Consider the following 20,005-nt stretch of genomic DNA (forward strand, 5'->3'; position numbering starts at 1 on the left):
CGCCGCCCGGCCCGGGACTCTGCCCCGAGGAGGCAGCCGCGCCGAGTCCCCGCCTCCGCCTCTGCCCCCGGGCGGGCCGGGCCGGCCGCGGTGGGGGGAGCCAGGCTGAGGGTGGGGGTGGGTGGCGGGCGGGCGGAGGGCGGGGAGGGGGGGCGGAGGAGGAGGAGGGGAGACGAGGGCAGCGGAGGAGGCGAGGAGCGCCGGGTACCGGGCCGGGGGAGCCGCGGGCTCTCGGGGAAGAGACGGATGATGAACAAGCTTTACATCGGGAACCTGAGCCCCGCCGTCACTGCCGACGACCTCCGGCAGCTCTTCGGGGACAGGAAGCTGCCCCTGGCGGGACAGGTCCTGCTCAAGTCCGGCTACGCCTTCGTGGACTACCCCGACCAGAACTGGGCCATCCGCGCCATCGAGACCCTCTCGGGTGAGCAGTCGGCGCTGTCCCCCTCCCCCCGCCTCGCCCAGCTCAGGCCGGGACGGCGCCCGGAGGGAGGCCGAGCCCTGCGGGCGGCGCCCGGCGGGGGCTTTAGCACCCGCACGTTCACTTCCACGCACCAGACCTTCAACTCTCACCGCCGGCCCGCTCTTGGGACGGCCCGCTCCCCTCCCCCCACGGCTCCGGACTCACCCCTTGCCCTCCCAGCCGCAGCCCTGGGGCGACCCCCGAGCCTCCCCTAGGGTTCCCGAGGCTCTCTCGCTCTCCCGGGGCACCCCTTGATCCTCCGGCTCCCCGAGTTGCTTTCCAGAGTTCCCCACCCCCATCCTTAGAGAGCCCCCGTCTCCCCTTCTTCCTGACCTTCCCGTCACCCCTTTTGTCAGGGACCCCCCCCAAACCCTGAATGTCCTTCTCCTTTGACTGGACCTTACCCCTTCCCGTGCCTCGTGCCCAGGACCTCTCGCCCTCTGGCGTCCCCTGAGCCGCACTCTCCTTTCGAGCCCCCTCCCCAGCTCGCCCCGCGGTCCCCCACTTTTGGCACCCCCTCGGCGCCACCCTGACGATCCCCTCGGAGGTTTCGGGGCTCCCCCCACCCCGCCTTTGCACGACGGCACATCTCTCTCGGTCCTCTCCCGAACCTCAGTCCCTTCTCGCTTGTCTCTCAAGCGCTCCTATTTTTCTCTGAATTTTTTGTCCGATTTTATTGAGAAGAACTCGGGGCTGGGGGCTTTCCGCCGCCTGTCCCCCCGCCTCCCGCTCGGCCAGAAGCACCTTTTTACGAGGTGCCCTGTCTCAACTCGGTGGGGGCCCGGACTGAGAACCGAGAAAGAGGCGACCGGGGGGCCCGCGAGAGCGCTGGAGCCCAGACGGGAGACGGAGAGCGACACACACACACACTCGCGCGCGCGCGCACTCACCAACTCTCCCTCCCGCACACGCACCGCTCGGAGCCGCGCTCGCCCCCAGGCCACGAGCCTGCGCCCCCCGAACCTCGGCCCAGCCAGAGCCCCTTCCCCACCGGCGCGCGGGGTGGGGGCGGGGCGGCGGCGAGGCCAAGGTGACCAGAAGCAGGCGGGGACCCGGCTCTCGCGGAAGCGGCCCCCGGGGGGCTTCGGCGTGTCTCACCAGGGCCACCGGGAGGAGAGGGCAGGGAGGGGAGCGCAGCGGAGCCTTCGGAGCCCGGATTAGCGCAATGGAGAGGTGGGGGCCCGGAGAGGAGCGGGGCCGCGCCAGCCCTGCAGCTTGAGTTTCAAATGAGCTCATCCTTTCAAATTGGCGCCGCTCTTTATTAAATTTGTTTTTCCGGTAATGCCACCCACAGCTATACCTGGGGTCGGGATCCGGGCTCGCACCCTTGCCACCTCGTCCCGGGGAACGAGGCGACACGGGGCGCCCACCTTTTTTCTCCACTGGGAACCAAGTTTGCCCAGCTCGAGCAGGGTAGGAGACCCCTTGAGGGCGCCCGAAGGCGGAGCCGGAGCGTGGAGTTCTGTGCGTGCCCCTCCTAGCCCCCCGCCGGTTTGATCGCAGGAAGGTTCTGAGTGCTTTAATTTCTGTTTTAAAGGTAAAGTGGAATTGCATGGGAAAATTATGGAAGTTGATTACTCAGTCTCCAAAAAGCTCAGGTAAATATATTTTGCTTAGTTTTTTTGTGTGGTTGGTCTTATGTCTAAATAAAAAAAAATACACTCAGTTTTTAAAAATGTGCTTGTATAGTTTTTTAAAAGGCGTTTGTTTGTTTTTGTAGTGGAGTTAAAATAGTTTAGAAAGCTACATTTTTTACTTTCATTATATAAGGTGTTTACTGTACTTGGAAAATATCTGGTGCCTTATTGGGGGTGGGTGGCGAACACTAGCTGTGTTAAATTCGCTGGGACCGTTTAACTTGTTTATGAAAACTTGCCTCCCACCCGCCACTCCCACCCCTGCCCCCCAGCACAATGGCAACAAATGCTTGTCAAGACTTCCTGTGAGATGTTAAGAGTAAATATTTACTGTGTCAGCTAAATTGCTTAACTAAACTTCGCGATTATTGCGATTAATTAGTTTTCTTTTTTAGATACCTTAGTGTTGAATAATAAAATAATTCAGCAAGGGGTCGATATTTTTGCATAGTGCTTTAAACAAGTAGGTTGTTTGGATTAGGTGGCAGTTAAAAGCCAGACTTTTTTAGTCACTGAGACTACTGAATATTGCTTCTGAGCGTTTTCTTGTTGTTGTTGCTTTTAAGATATGTTTGAGGCTAAACAAATATCACTGTGAAATCTATAATTATATTTAAGTGCACTGTTGTTAATGAAGGACTAAAAAGTTTTGTGGAGTTTGGATTTCTCCACAGTGATTTGCTTACATGAGAATGTCTGTGAGGAGAGAATGAGGGAGAACATCTTTGTTTAAAGTTTATTGTGGACTTTAAATTTGGGCCCTTTATTACTCATTCTAGATTTTTTTTCTATGTGTCGTAACTTAGTTTATATCCCATTCACATACATTTCTTCACCATTAGTCATTAAGTAGCTGAATTGGAGACTCTAAGTGAAGTCTTTGACTTACCACCTTTACAGTTTGTGATTCTCAATAGTGTAACCATTTACTTGATTTTTGCCAGGATTGAATAGATTTTAAAACAAACTATCCCAATTGTTAAATACATAGATGTTTTGCTTAAAGGGTTTCTAAAAATGTGTGCACATTTCCAGATATGTTTTAACTAAGCAACAGAATATCTTTTGTTTGCCAGTGATTCCAGTGGCATATCAGAAAACTACTTAATAACTTAAAAAAAAGAGGTAAAAATTATGATTTGCAGTTTCATGTGTAATATTAAGCTAGTTCTTCTCTCTAGGAAGAAATGTAATGTGCAACTGATTAATTTTTAAATTAAGTATTTTAAGTTTGTATGCTTTTCTTAAAAAATTTTATTTGGCTTGAGAAATCGAAGTTAAAGCTTTTTGATACATTAACTATTTACTGTAAGTTAAAATTACTCATCTTATAACACTTGAATATTGGATGAACATATTGAACAAGGTTTGAAAGAACCACCCAAAATATTTGATGGGTTATGTTTCTATAAATATCTAATTCTGTTGGCTGTATAATTGTTTTGAGGGTTTTTTTTTGGTTATAATTAGTAAAAATTGGTAGAATTTTATCTTTGGTTAGTTGGTGTCTCATTTCATGTTGCAGAGTATATTATTTAATGTTGCAATGTAAGTGAAATACTAGTTTATCTAAAGTTATTAACATCTCTTGAAACTTCTCACAAATATATTACGTTTTAACTTTTTTCTTTCAAAATACAGAGGTTATTTGCTGTTAGCTGGTGGGTCATTTAGATGATTTTGCTGTGTTTATATAAGAGTTCAGAATTAAAAGCTTGTCCCAAATTTTTAGTATTAATTAAATAAAGAGCAATCTAGGACTTATACAGCTCTATTGGTACATGATTTCTTTGAACACTGTGGGTAATATGAAATACCTAGGAGGTAGATTGAAATGCGCTGTGTATGATTCACTACTCTGAAGATGTCTGACATGCCAAATGTATGCATAAGCTGCTGCTGTAGAGGGCTGCTTCATTTCTGATTGGATAGCTTTGATCTTTCTTCCTTTCCTTTATTAGTTTAAAATGCAGAAATTAGTTACTGGTACTGCAGGCTAAGGGAGAGAGAGCTGATGCCTGGTGTTGTGTACTGAGCTCAGACTCCTGGGAGGAGGCAGCTGTGTGTTCTCATGTACAGGGCTCCACCACGGAGGGGACTCTCAAAAACAGGGTACTGTGACATTTGAAACCAAAGCTTTTATGTTATATGGTGACTATTTTGGTGTTCTTTTATTGCACTTCCATGAAAATTAACAAGTTAAAAGTACATTTGTTGGCCTTCAGTCAGTTCTATATGTGGTTTTTGTGTTAGTAGAAGTGAAAATGTGAAGCAAACAATTCATCCTCATTGCTTGCTTACTTAAAAAACCATTCCACAAGTGAGTGCTCATTTTCTTTATATTGTTCTGATTTCTTTCTGTTCTCAAGAATCAGTTTTAATATCTGTATTCCAAATAGATTTTTTTTAACCTAATGGTACTTGGGAGGAGATGTTTTTTATCTTAAGTTATGAAAATATTGGCATGCCATTTGCTTACCAATTGGATCTTTTGTTAAATATCATTCTAGCTTTATTTTATATTTGCTGTTTTTGTAGACAGACTAGATAGTATTATTTTCTCAGGGTCACTTAGAAGTAGGAAACTCTTTTTTCTTTTGCCACATGTGCTTCATTCTTATTAAATGCAAATTATTGTAATGTAAACCATGTACAAACCATCTATTTTTCTTACTTTCTAAGTTGGCTTCAGGCTCTGTTGAATAAAAATCTTTGATTCTTTTTTCTCTATTCACATTTCTTGGTAGCATATATGAATCAAAGATTTCTTAAGGAAGAAAAAACAGACAAAGGGCTGTAAAAGTTGTGGAAACTTCCTTGATAGAAATTTCATTTTTGATGTTGATGAGAGTTTAGTTTTAAAAAAATTTATATACTATATGTATCTACACACATGCACACACACACACACACACATTGCATAAATTGTTTTGAGCTAAGACATACGCTAACCTGAATGTGCTTTGTAACTAAAGTTGAATGATTCTGTGAGAAACAAAACTTTGAAAAATGCAATTTCTGCCCACTTCTAGGAAGTAACTAAGTGGTGCTAGACATGCTTTCACTGAGATGGTGAGAATACTATGAGGTAGTGTAGGAAAAAGCTATGAATTTGTCTTTCATGAGTTAAAAATCAGTAATTGTGTTCTCTCCAATGCAAATGAATTTGGTCTCCTATAGGAATGTTAAAGAAAACAGTATCTCAATTGTGTTTTGCTTGTATGTACTACATTGTGTATAGTTGAATTAAATACCAAAAAGAAAAAAAAAAACCCCAACCTCAAGCCCTCCCTGCAACAAAGGCTTTTGATGGATCAATTTTTAATTTTGTAGCAACAGAAAAGACTTTATTAGGTTAAAATCATATGGTACCCTATTTCAAGAATTTGTTGAGTTAGAAATTAAGGCCTGGATTTAATTGTATAGATTCCATGTGTGGATATTTTATATATATATATCTGTACACACACATACACACACACACATATATATATTACTCTAAGGTTAGTTTTGATTTGTCTTTGAGTTGGACATTTAGTTTCCCATTTTAAAAAAAGGCTAGTAATTTTTTTATGCAGCTCTAGGTAATGCCATAGAAAATTACACATTTTCGTGACCTTTAAGAGATAAGTGTTGGGATTAAAATAGAAGCAATGAAGAAAAAAATTACTTGGTAATTCAGGTTTAAAATTCTAGTTTGTGTTTTTAAAAGACTGGTCATTTGATGTTTTTTATGTTATTTGGTTAAATAGTAAAAGCCATTGAAATCTACAAAGCAAAATAGATGTTATATGGGGCTTGATTTTCCAATTTGCCAAATTCATATCAATTTTAAATTATATTGTAGTGATTTATAAAAGCCTTAGATGGCTAAACACATAAACGTTAATTCTAAAAGGTGATTTGGTGATATGTAATACATTTGTCAAATTGTGTTTTTTTAAAATAATAATGTTTCTTTGTAATTATGGCTGGGTATAAGATGACCAGTAAGGGATGGTCTCAGAGTCTTGTTTTTTATTATGTTAGCCTGAGATTATCATTTATATAGAGAAGATGAGAGAAGATTAATAATATTTGTAGAACACTTTTATACATAATGATCTAAAGTACCATATATTTTCTTTAAGAAGAAAAATTTTAAAGGACGTTAGAAGATTTAGAACTAATACATACCAAAATCAACATTTCACTCTTATTTTGAGTAAATGTTTTTTATTTTACAGAGGTTGTTCCAGTTTTTTAAATGGGGGGAATGTAAATGACATTGAAATGTGCATAAAAGGGTAGTAATTTAGGCACATTTATTAAAAGTCAAAAAGTTATGAAAAGCGGATTTCTGTAAGAACTATTTATACATATTTGATACTTTCAACTTTCTAAATATTTGCTGTCTCCTGCTGAATCACTCTTCCAAGTCTGCTAATGAAATCCTCAAAAGTAGGTGAGCAATTGGTCAGTTGTTAGAGGACATAATTTGAGCTTAAGTGTATCATCTCTGTGGTTCAGCAGGGTGTGTGCACATGGGTGTGTGTGTGCACACACGTGCGTGTGTGTTTTAGGGGAGACAGTAGTTTCAGACAGATGGTATCAAGAGGGAAGAGGAGGATATCTTTAAATTAAACAACAAATGTTCTGGATTTTAGTCCTGACAAGGCAAATGAAAATTGCTAGGTGTTTGAACCTTGTGGTAAATAAAGGGAGTCAAGTGCAATAATATGTGCCTTGAGTGATGCATAACTCTTGCAGGTGGTTAACCTTGTGGGAGCCAGGGCACAGACACCTGTAGTGGCTTCTTCAGTGAGCATGCTACTGGAAGGACCATTCTGTGGGAAATTTACTCTCCTTCACTTTTGCTTGGATGTCCCCTCTCACTAAGAAAATTGGCAAGTGATTCTGTGTAGGCTTTGATTTTCTATAGAAGATTTAAGATTTGAATATGCATTTTCAGTTAGAAATTCTATACTGTGGAAGACAGTGTATTATTTTGCATAACAAAAGTACTCTGAGAGAATCAGTTTCATTAGAAGAAGCATAGTATTGAGCTGGTTTCTTTGGAGGCTGTTAAAAAAGTTGAATAATAAATTTCAAAAATATATTTTAAAAAATTATATTTAAGTGCCACCAAAATGTCTTCAGTGTTCTTATTGGTGTTGAAGAAGAAAGTGGTGGGGTTTGGCTAAACCAATTTTTTAAACCAGCTTTCTAAAAATTTTAGTCAAAAGCATAATTTCCAAAAGTTATGATTAATTTCTTAATTTGAAGAATGGGAGAGTTCTGTTTAACAAAACTTGCCCAAGTAATTTGTTAGTCAAGGTTTGTCCTTTTTACACTCAAATTAAAGTTCAAATTAGTTTGGGTAGTCATTCAAAACACTATCACTGAAGAAAACATAATAGCAAGTAAACAACAAACACCTACCAGTAAAGATAACAGTCTTTCCTTTCATTTATCACCATTAAAATATTTTAAAAAATCTTTTACTTTATAATTTGACTTCATGCTTACAAACTTGTAATTTTCATTTGGTGGCATGGACTGTATGGGTTCTATTTTGGGCAGCAAAATTGCAGAGTGCTCAGAGCATTATTTTTAAGGTTTTTCTTTTCCTGTTTTGATCATGTACTTTAGTCTGGTCTTTCCATAAAATAGTGAAGAAAAATTATTTTCTTTTACAGAAAAATTCAGATTTTGTTACTTCGGCTTCCAAAGAGGAGGGAGAATATAATTACTGTTTCTTTAATTTGGTTTAGTGTTTGATGGCATGTTGAGGTGTTGAATAAGTAGACCAGAGAAAATGGATACTTTTGCTTTAATAGCAGGCAATCAAGTCCAAAATGATGTCCATCATTTAATAGATATCTTTCTTCCCCAAGCCTCTGGTTCTCACTAATAATAAGCTTACATTTTGGAGACATGTTTTGTTTATTCTTGGATTTCCTATTTATTTATCTGTTCTATACCTTATTTCTTAAAATGTGAAGATTTAGTTAGAATTTTCCCATTCTGTTTATTATCAAGAATATTTCATAAAATAGGTATTTCAGTAAGTCCATTAAATGAAAATTAAGAGTTCTGATGCATGTTTTAGACTTTCTTCTATATATCTATATCATAAGAAAATGTTGCACCTAATGACCAGGATAATCTGTATGGGACGATTGCAATGAGAATGATATTTTCAGTTTTTCTTATTATCATACAATTAATGTGTACCAATATGTGAGGATTTGCCTTATGGGGGAAGCTTAGACTTTTAATTTTTGTTTTAAATGTGATCAGAAAGGTAATATCATGATTCCATGTGTTGACATGTAAATAATACTAGATAAATGTATATTTATGTGCCTGCATCTCATATTCACATAGTACTGATAATATCTCAGCCTCTTCGACACATTATTTCATTTATTCTAAATAATAATTATGTGAAGAAGAAAGGACAGTTAATATTATTCCTTTTTTTAATGGAGAAAACTCAGTCTCAGAGAAATTTAATAATTTACCTAAGGTCACATTACTATTAAATAGTAAAGCTAGGGTTAGAACTTCTGATTCTCAGTCCAGCGTACTTCACCTACATTTACTTTGTTTAATTAAAGAAGTTATCTGAAAGTGTTGTAAGGTTCAAAGGTTGCCATTCAAGAGTGATGGAAAGATATAAATATAGATTTGTTTGTGAATCACCCTTTGCAATGATCTTATTCTTAATCAATCCAAATGATCTGTACTTTGTTATAGTTTTTAGGAAAAAAATTAGAAACAGAGGTCATTTTTTAATTACCGGCAGTATCACTACGCTTGCCCATAGACAGAAGTGGGGTATGCCTAACCAAGAAGGTTGGATCTTGATGTTGTTGTTACATTGCTTTTTTCAGTGGTTGCATTCCTTGTGTTATGACATAGGACATTGCCGAGAAAGATGTTTCAAAAAGCTGAGCCACACAGATTACACAGGTAGCCCTCCCTGGTCAAGACCATGTTCCACATGGTAAAGGAGAGTCAAGCTCTAGGAATCACTTGGGTGGGTTTGTCCCAGGTTTCAGCCAATCCATTGCTAGAGGGCAGGACTGTTTTGGTTTAAGTGTTCTCCTGGTAGCTGCCAAGTCTTTCCTGAGATTTGGTGTCTCTCTCTCTGATTCACTTTCTGTACAGAATATGGCCTTTGGCCTCTCCTGTGGGAGTGAAATGAATGTTAATAGGGTAGCATCCCTAAAGTTCTCTGAGTTCCTCATTAGTGATACAGTCACTCATAAAGCATATACTAAGTAACTAAGCATGTGAAGAACAGTCCATTTCCCCTTAATTGTGAACTTTGCCTGCATTTATCCTCGTTTCCTTTAACTTTTGTGTAGTATCATATTTATGATGGTGGTGGAAGGGAGGAAGGAATTATCAAGAAAAAGGTAAGTGAAAGAAGATTATTTCTTACTCCCTAGGCATTTCATTTCTTTAACTTAGTAGAGCTCAGAGTGGGGTATTGCATGTTCTGTGGAATTCTGACTCAGAAGATGGGGAAAAGGAAGAAAGGTAACTAATACTTGCTGAGTAGTTAATGTGCTAGGCATTGAACTACTAGGCCTTCTCCATATTTTTTTGTATACAGCTGAGAGAGATCTGAATTTCACCCCTTTCACAGATAGGGCTGTAAAGCTTTGGACTCCAAAGCAACTCCTTCTTCTACCCAACCAAACCTGCTTCAAAGAAGCAGTGGGCGTCTTACCCTTGCTTACCATCTAATTTGTATACGGTAACAGCACCCTAGCAATAAAGTAGGAAGTTGTGATAATGTGTACATAGGTAATAGAGTAACTTTGTATGTTTTTCCTAACTCAGAATTAGAGCTAAAGTTTACATGTATACAACAGATAGGCTGAGGAAGATAAAGGACTGAAGTTTAGTATATTTTTAATTTAGTGTAACTGAAAAACAACTGAAAGTGTTAGTCATAATTTGAAGAAACTTTCTTGAAGTAGACCTATAGTAGAGACATTAGTAATTACTTAAAGATAAAAAGATTTTAAAAAATCATTGTGGTTGAAAGTTAAGTGTAAAAAACATATGTATGCAGTGGGGTGGGGCGGGAAGCGGGTAGGGAGGGTCTGTATTTATGCCTTTGGCCCAGATACTTTTTTTTAAATCCTGGAAAAAAACACCTCAGACTTTTTTGTGTGGGACCTAGAGTGTTGCGCCAAGTGTGGCATGCTTTCATTTTTATCTGTATATTTTAAAAAGTGTCTATGATTTGGAGATGGAAATACGGGATTCTTGAAAATTGTCTTCTATAGAGTGGTTCATCTTATTAACATTAGAAAATTTTAAACCTTTTAATTAATTAATTTATTTATGGCTGTGTTGGGTCTTCGTTGCTGTGCATGGGCTTCTCATTGTGGTGGCTTCTCTTGTTGTGGAGCACGGGCTCTAGGCACGTGGGCTTCAGTAGCTGTGGCTCGAAGGCTCTAGAGAACAGGCTCAGTAGTTGTGGCACGTGGGCTTAGTTGCTCCGCGGCATGTGGGATCTTCCCGGACCAGGGCTCGAACCCGTGTCCCCTGCACTGGCAGGTGGATTCTTAACCACTGCACCAGCAGGGAAGCCCTTAAACCTTTTTGACAATGAAAGATCCTGAAAGCACAGGGAGTAGAAAGATTTGTATATTCTTTTTGATACACTACTTAAGCATATTATGCATTCATAACTTTTTTTTGTTTGTTTTTAGTAAATAGGACTTGAGATACAATTATACTACCAATGCAATGAGATATACAAGAATTTTGCTCCGTAGATATAGAGGTGGTGCTTTTTTGATAAGAATGTAATTTTATGAAAAAAAATTTATTATGAGATGAAAAAAATAATGGCTTTTCTCAGTCAGGAGTATTATCAGAAAAGATTTTTATTACCACATTTATATCTTCTTTTTTACTCTTTCTCTTTGAAAGTAAAGCAAAAAAATATTTCATTGAATGGTGGTTCTGTGGACAGGTTAACCTCAAACCAACTCATGAAGTAGAGGCTATTTCGAAAACGCTCACGTGAGGACAGGCTATATAGTTTTTGTTATGTGGAGACCTTTTACTTTAGTCCCTCTTGATCTTTGTGATTTTAACAATGCATATTTGAAAAATGGATGTTTTGTCTCTTCATTGTATAGATAAGGTTTTGGAGTAAAAGTGTTTGTGCATCTTTATATGAGAGTCGGAGGTAGATGATGAAAGAGTTTAACACTGAAAAAGTGGAGTTTAACCTCTTCAATTATTAAGAAGGGAGGGAGGAGGGTAGCAAGGAAGGAGGAAGAAAGGAGGAAAGGAAGGAAGGAGAGAAAGAGGGATGGAGGAAGGGAGAAAGGATACAGGTAGCCGTAGAAGCATAGGTGACTGAACTTTGTCGTGCAGCTTGTACGGTCTGTAATTCCAGAGCACGTGAGAAAGACTGGTACTCACTAGTGGTGGGTGGGAGATAGTAAGTGATTCCATTGGTGGTAGCAGGACCAGGAGTCTCACACAAGTTGTTCTTTGACTTTTAAAAACCCTTAGAGTATGTGGTTGGCCTGCCGCACAGACGGTCTTATATTTCTTTCTTTGAGGCCCTGCACTGGCCAGTTCCTCTCTCTTATTCTCCTTCCCTTTTGTACTTCCGCAGGGATGGCTGGGCAGGACTGGAAGGTGCCTGGTGTGTGGGGCCCGCCTCCAGCCTGGTGCCCCCTCGCTGGCGGAGTCTGGGGAAGTGGGGAGGCATGTGTGTGCTTGCTCAGTGTGCTGGAATGTATGGGCTCTGGGGCTCACGCTTCCTCGGAATGTGCCACAGACACGCTCCTCCATGGTCTCCACGGTCCTGATGGTCAACCCTCATAAGCTTTTGTGAGTAGTTGAAAACTTGGGATAGAATTTCCCAGTGCTGAAAGTTTAGGCTACTTTTTCCCCCCTGAAGTGGATTTGTGTTTATTCTTTGTAAAGGAAAAAAATCTACTAACAACAACAACCATTGAAGAACAGAAAAAAATTTGTGGGTGCGTAAATAACCTGGCCTTTCTCCTGGATCCAGCTGTACTCTTTTTTTCCCCTCTCTTCAGACTGATAGTGATGTCTTCAAATCATGGACACTGAATTTGTAAACTAAGCTCTTTAAAACTCCCTGAGTTGTGTCGCTGCTAAAGATGATGAAATCAAGGATCTTTAGAAACTAGGTTTTGTGGGGTTTTTAAATAAATTTTATTTATTTATTTTTGGCTGCGTTGGGTCTTCCTTGCTGCGCGCGGGCTCTCTCTAGTTGCAGTGAGCGGGGGCTACTCTTCACTGCGGTGCGTCGGCCTCTCACTGCGGTGGCTTCTCTTGTTGCGGAGCACGGGCTCTAGGTGCGCAGGCTTCAGTAGTTGTGGCGCACGGGCTTAGTTGCTCCGCGGCATGTGGGATCTTCCCGGACCAGGGCTTGAACCCGTGTCTCCTGCATTAGCAGGCGGATTCTTAACCGCTGCGCCACCAGGGAAGCCTGAGAAACTAGGTTTTAAGCTCAGATTTTTTAAATTATAAGATTTAATCTCCTTTCTAAGGAATAAAAAACAAACTGCTGGTTGGTTAATATTCTTTAAATTTTTTAGTTGCTTAATATTTTTTTAAAATTTAGATTTTATTTATTTTTTTCTTCACAAAAGATTTGCAATGACAAAGGCGCTGGTGACTCCATTATTTGAAATAAAGACAGGGATTTAGGTTTATGAAGTAGGTAAGTTAAAAAGGAATTTTGTTGTAAGGGCTATAAAAGAATTGAGAACAGGTGGCTGGTTCTAATGTAATTCTTTTTACATCTTAAGAGGTTTGCCAGGGAAGAGTTAGCTCTTTGGTTCATTGATTTTTGTACTAATGGTTTGCCATATGTGTCTATTTCAGTAGTAATTTCAAAACAATAATTCTGATATTGAAAATGATTTGTGGCTCTAGTTCACCTATAACAATCATGGTCAAGGTGTTAATACCTGCCTTAAAGATTTCCAGGCCAGAGTCACATGTTTTATTCCCCACAGCAGTGCTTTTAACAGAGTGTTCCACAGAGCCTTAGGATTCTGAGGAGATGCCAAATTTATGGGAAGAGGGAGTGGACATATGTACCTGGGGGATCCTGTCTTCTTACCACCCTTTCAATTGGAAGACAGCTGCATTCGTTGTTGTTTTGTATATTGGAGTTTGGTCTAGAATTTGGATTAGCAGAGGGGTTTGCTGCTTAGAAAAAACGGTTTGGAAGTATCCGTCCTATAGTATGTAATTCTGGGCCTTGAGTCCATCCCTTCCTTGATCAGGTATTCTAGCAGATGCAAAGCTCTTTCCTGAGGAGAGTTTAGACCCTGCCTCCCTTACTTCTGAATCCTGTGGAATGGCCTTCCATCTTCTGTCACTTTCGCTTTAGTAACAACTGTTTGCTTTGCCAACTGCATGCCAGACTACTAAATCTATGGATTTTTCTACAATCAACAGCACAGATTGTTTGCCCTTCAGGAACTTTCCAGGGAGCTCCTTGGGCGATAATTGTACTCTAGCTCTTGGCAGAGCCATTAGAGTCAACTGACTTTGTACAGTGATGGGTCTGGTGACATGGGACCCACTCATTCATCAAGAACAAGTTTTTGCTTTAGGAGGTGCAAGCAGGATGGCCTTCCTACCCCTTCTTCAAGCAGAGCAGCCCTACTTTTATCTGTTGTGTGTGTTGGGGTTCCATTAACACAGAGGTGATCTTCAAAATATTTTCACCTGGGTAGAGTGGATGCCCAACAAATCAGAAGGGACATGAGCCATTATACTCTAATGTGCACTTCTTCAGTATCAGTCCTGCATGTATGATTCTTGTTCAAAAACAGGATATTACTTCCAAAAATATGTATTATTTTTTTGGTGATTTCTTAACTTATGGCCAAAGACTCTTGGGGGGAGTCCTTATATTCCTGAGGGAGAGAGGGAGTGGGAGAGGGAGACTGGGTCACTGCCCTTTGAACTCTCCTCCATGCCCCTATGCTTCACCACTCTAACTTCCTGCAGATTGGTCTTCAAAGATTGATAATTTCATAATATGCGCTCAAGTTTTATTTTATAGTAAGACTGCTCTAATAGACCACCATATATTTACAGGGGTCCACACTTAGATTCCTGCAGATGACCTAAGTGGTGGCAAAGGGGGGGTGTTCTGTGGAGTGTAGGAGGGGTAGCTATTAGCTCCAACCAGAAGTCAGAGTTCTTATTTTAAATATTTAAATTTTTCAACCACTGAAAAATTTTTTGAGACACTGTGAGAGTCAAAGAAGAGAGCAGGTTCATCTGGCTCATGGGTTGCCAGTTTGCAGTCTCTGCCGCATGAAAGTCTGCATCCTCTTCAAAATATTGTTGAAAACACTGTTCTGTTTAGTATCTCTTACCTTTAAGGCTGTCTGTGAGGGAGAGGGGAAAGTCCTTCTCTTGATAAACTGGATAAACTAGTATGTGTCTTATCTAACGATGATAGCTGTTTGGAAGCTCAAAACTAAAATTCGGTCTCAGAGCAACCATCCTTCGTCTAGTTTTCTGGAATAATTATTTTCTCCATTAAAGAGTACCCTATAGTTTTATCTTTATGTAGAGATCTTATTTTGCTTCTGTTGTATTTAGCCATCTAAAATCCTTTGGTAAATATAGAATGTACATATGCTGAATATGTGACACTCTTATAAGTTTATATAGTATTTCAGAATACATGTTCATAAGAAAAAAATAAGCCTCTATTTTCATATAATTGGAGGAACATGTTTCCATATCAGTCTAAATTCTTCTCCAATTAAACACTAGGCCAACTATAGATAATGTTTTAAACCATTTCCTAAGAAAATATGATTCTCCTATGTCCAGCAAACATTTTTAAAAATAAGAACTTGAGTTCTGCCTATAAATCAGCATCTGATATAAGGCAGGTAGTTTTAAAAGCATAGAGTCCTTGGTAGGAAAATTTGGTGGTGGAAAAAATGTGCTTTAAATATGTTTGAAAAATGTTTTGGTTACTGTTGCACTTTCTTGTATTTAAGTTGAGGAAATTGAAAGCCATATGGATTCTGCTTCTGGGCCCTGGGTAAATACTCATTAAGGCCAAACTAAATGAGAACTGCCAATTGCCTAAGGGACCTTTTTTAAAAAAAGAAAAGAAAAGAAAAACAAAAAACTTCTCTGACAGTTGGAATTAGCATTTTTTAAATGTATCTTTTTGTTCTATAATTTACATACATAATGAAATAGCCCATTAGTGATCACCATAATGGTGAGGTAAAGCCCGTGTCTTGGAGAAACGTTAAGTTAGCAAGTCACCTATGGTAAGGCATAATAGAGTGGACAACTTGGTGATAGGTAAATAGATTGAATTGTGAGGTGAGAGTGATGCCATGGTAAAAAGAGAATCTTGGGGAGAGAGTAGCTTTTAAGAGGGAACCATTTTGGGTATGTTGAGTTTGATGTCATGTGAGATATCCAAGTGGAGCTTTTCTGAAAGTGGCTACTTGATATAAGACTGAAAGTTAAGTTAGAAGTAATTATTAGAATTGAAGTATAGTTTTAATAGAATATTTTTTTTCTCAAAGGCAATTTTGTAGAAGCTCTTGATCTTAGAATTTTAGAATAGAATATATACCATGATTTACTGGGGCTTTGAACAGAACTCATCAAGGGGTGGAAAGAACATGGACTTTGGAATCAAAATCAACTGAATTTAGACCCCAACCATGTTGCTTACTAGTGTTTCATCTTAGAGCCTAAATTTCACCTGTCAAATTGGATTCTAATACTAAATAATTAATGTTACTGTGTAGTTTATATAACAATGTATTAACATGCATGACACATAGAAAAAACTTATAAATATTGATTCCCTCTCCATTTATTCACCTTCAGCTTGTACTAGAAGTAAATGCCTCACTCGAGGGGAAAAAACAAAGTTAGCAAGTCATTTATGGTAAGGCATAATAAAGTAGCATACAGGATCTGGGAATTCAGAATTTTATATGTCTCCCCTCATTTGTGATGGATCTAAATGGTCATAGGTTCCACAAAAACAGCTAACTCTATTTTGGGGGCTGTTTTTTTGAATTTTAAAAAGTTGAAGTTCCATGCGATCTGGGTCTTATTTTTTATTTCCACTTTTGCATCTTGAATGCCTGGAAATAGCTGCTCATTAAATATTTTTGAATGAATTAATTAAAATTAAAATCATAAGATATCATTAATAATTTACTTTTATTTCTTTCCCTCTTTTTCTCATTTTTTCCTTCTTTATTTTCAAACAGGGCAGGGGGGATAGCAGTTCAAAGATTTTGCTTTTTTGTGAGAGGTTTTTTCAAACTTTTGACTTAATCTTTTGGCTTAAGTAGAATGAAACCTTCACGGACATTTTAGGTATGAAGTCTCTTTAAAACATGAGGTGAGCTGCAAAAGAGCAATTGCACAGGGCTGCAAAACGAGTATTAGAAAGCAAAGATTTAGATTTGTTGGAACCAGAATAGGATTTACAAATCAGTCTTCTAAAAAAAAATAAATAAAGATAGGTTAATCTTAGTACTATTAAATTCAGTATGATTACATGAAAATACAATTTTCCCTGTAGATATTTTTCTCTGTATAACCCAAATTGCCTTAAACATCTGCTGAGAATCACAGAAGAAAAACTTGTTGGAAAAAAATGAAAGCAGCTGTCCTTCTATTGCAAGATAATAGGTGGATACAAGAATCAAACTTAAGGTGTGTTTTTATATAGTAAATCAAACATGATCCGTTTAAGCAGATAGCCTCGAAAGTTATTATGGAAAAAACCGACAAGTACAAAAATGACAGTATTTACCAGTGAATAAGATAATTCATAAGCAAGGAAAAGGCTGATCTTAAATTAAATGTTAATTGCAAAAGCAAGATGCTGTCAAGTGCTGTGTATTAGTAATCTGTTGCTGCATACAAATTACCCCAAAATTTAGCAATTTAAAACAACCAACATTTATTATGGCACACATTTTCTGAGGGTCAGGAACATGTAGCAGTTTAGCTGGGTTGTTCTAGCTCAGCGTCTTTCATGAAATTGCAGTCAAGTTGCCACCCGGGTCTGAAGTCATCCAAAGACTCCACTGGGCTGGAAGATCTGCTGCGAGGCTCACTCCTGGGGTTGTTGGCAGGCCTCCATCTTTCTCTGCCTGTGGGCTGGAGGTCTCCGTTCCCCACAGTGTGGGCTTCTCCATGGGTCTGTGCACAGCATGACAGCAGGCTTCCCTGAGTGAGTAATCCAAGAAAGAGTGACACCACACAGCCTTTTATGGCCTAGTCACTGAGTTGCACATTGTCACTTCTGCCTTATTTTGTTTGTTAGATACAAGACTCTAGTTCTCTCCACACTCGAAGGGAAGGGACTACTCAAAAGGTGAATACCAAGAGGTAGGGATCATTGGGGACCATCTAGGGTTGAATGAAGTCAATCAGGAAAAGTCAGCAAGTCAAAGAGAGATTTGGTTGATTTGGCACTTATACTGAAAAGAATAATCCCCTTGTATTAATATTTATAATTAGCTCCTTTTGGAGTGAAACTGGAATTCCTTATAAAACAACAGTAACAACAGTTACAGTTTACTGAATCCTTTTATAATTCTTATTTAATTTTCACAGAACCTTGTAAGGTGAGGAAGGCAGATACTACTGTCCTCATTTCATAGATTAGAGAACTGAGGCCCAGACTGTTCAAAGTACTTAGACAGGGTCATATATTCAGTATTTAACCTGAGTTGTTTTTCTCTTCTTTTCTTTTTTGCCTCTTTCTGTTCCTTCCCCTGAAGAATGATTTCAGTTACTTCCATTTTATAAAACACAATTTAATTTTTCCCTTTCAGCCTTATCTAAAAGAGCTGATTTTTTTTAAAAAATGCCTAATTGAGAAGTTTAAAACACTGTTCTTGCAGTATCAATAAAGATGTCACTTTTCTGCCAGCAGCAAGAATCCTTTTTGCTATTTTTGTAACTGGGTGAGGTCTGATTTCTCCAAAATTGTGCCACACTGTGGTTAGCCGTGGTCTACAGAGAGGAAAATATATTTACCCTTCTTTAAAATCATTGGTTTTCTAAGAAATATGCTATTTACTATACCAAATCTGAGTAAATCTTTCTCAGGCAAAAAGCAGTGGTCACTTTGATATCAGACAAGCCAGTTCTCTTCCCCACTAAAAATACAAAACATCAGGCCCTCAGATCTTTGGTACCTACCTTTGTTATACATTTATTTCCTGAAGATATTTGCTAGTGTTTTTGCATTGTTGTTAAAGCTAGATATATCCCTGCCAGTGTTGAATGATTCATTCTGTGTGAGGATTGTGCAAAACTCATGTAGACCTATCAGCTTTCCCTATAGAATGTCCTAAATTACTTTGACTTCAGTAAAATGTACTATTTTAATAGTGATGTCTTTAAATTCTTATTGAATCCCAGTGCTTACTTTACTTCCATATGCTTACTTTACTTGCATATACTTCCCATTACACAGTCAATCTTTTCTCTTAAAGGTCCTGATAACATGATAGTTAATGTGAAATGAAACTTTAAGGATTTACTATATACAGGGGAAAATATTCAATATCTTACAATAACCTATAATGGAAAATAATCTGAAAATATATATGTATATATAACTGAATCACTTTGCTGTATACTGAAACCAATATAATATTTTAAATCAACTATACTTGAATAAAAAAAATTAATTCTATTTTTAAAAAGCAAAAAAATTTATATTTAAATAAGTGTAAAATCTCAAAACACCCAAAACTTTTAATAAAATAAATTTGGAATAAAAAAAGTAATGTTGGTTGTTTCCTTTTGAACTTGTATAGACTGAGGCTCATAGAATGTTAGAGTCCTTTAGGAGTGTCTGCTCTTTAGAAAAGATAGGTGCTTTCTGTATTGTTTAAAAAAACCAATAGTGGTAAATATAATATTAAATTTTCTACACAGGTTATATATTCTAGTCCATCGAAGTTTATCTTTATCCTTTGCTTACCTTGCTCCCTTTTCTATGCTCTGAGTGAATTGTTGACCTCTTCATAGTTAAGAATCTTGATGCATTTTTCTTCATAAAACAATTAAATGATTATAGTATTAATTTTTTTTTTTCTTTAGAGAGTTTAGAGAGAACATCCCAACTACCCTCAGTGGAGAGACTGAGTTTAAGATTTATTTCAGATTTTTATCACTTTCAAGTGTTAGGAGGTTAAAGGTGAGCATGAACAAGGAATTCTGTGAGCTCAGAGGACCAACTGTGATATGTAACTCTACACTGTTTCTTATTATTGTTGGTTTTCCTAATATTTTCACTGCCTGTGGATATGCACCCAAAGAAATGTATTTTTCCTCATTCTTCCTCAGTGACTTTTCTTCTTGTTGTAATTCCCAGCATGGGGGAGAGGGGACAGGGAAAATCAGAAGCCATCAGCAGGCTGAACACCCTCAGGTGACTTACTCAGGTCTCAGATAATGGATTTTCCTCCTTAACTTGCCCCACCAGTTGATTTGTTTTTCAAGTCAAGAAAAGCACCATCTGCGGAAGACGAGAACATTTCCTGTTTGGTGATCTGACAGAGCCCCTTTCCCAGGCCACCTCACAGAGCCACACAGGTGTCCCTGTCTATAGAACGGCTCACCACAGGAGCTATCCACAGAGTCCAGTTAGGACGCCACTCCTCTGAGTGGCCCTGGGTGTGTAGATAGGCTCTTGAGTATAGCTCTACGGCCTTTGGAAATACGTTTCCTGGATTTTCAGAAATGCTCATGGACCAGTGCAATTGGTATTTGAACCTCAGACATTCATGGTTGTGTCTAACAGCCTGGAACCACACAATGCAGAATGAGTGTGGTTGGGTGTTTTTCATCACCAAATGCA

At 39.0% G+C, this 20,005-nt stretch overlaps 1 protein-coding gene across 3 annotated transcripts in view; it reads left to right on the top strand.

Annotated features, from left to right (window-relative positions):
- Positions 1-160: 160 nt before the first annotated feature.
- Positions 161-20,005, top strand: part of IGF2BP2 (insulin like growth factor 2 mRNA binding protein 2) — a 158,269-nt gene continuing 138,424 nt past the window's right edge. For 2 of the 3 annotated variants that reach the window (XM_082626137.1, XM_082626138.1), the window contains exons 1-2: positions 161-424; positions 2,001-2,061. In XM_082626137.1, the coding sequence (XP_082482263.1) occupies positions 247-424; positions 2,001-2,061 (239 nt within the window). In that variant the 5' untranslated portion in view covers positions 161-246. Of the gene's footprint in view, positions 425-2,000; positions 2,062-4,156; positions 4,213-20,005 lie in introns of those variants that run through there. The other variant, XM_082626139.1, reaches the window with a different exon arrangement.

This window comes from Mesoplodon mirus (assembly GCF_964341445.2).
Source record: "Mesoplodon mirus genome assembly, chromosome: 6".
NCBI lineage: Eukaryota > Metazoa > Chordata > Mammalia > Artiodactyla > Ziphiidae > Mesoplodon > Mesoplodon mirus.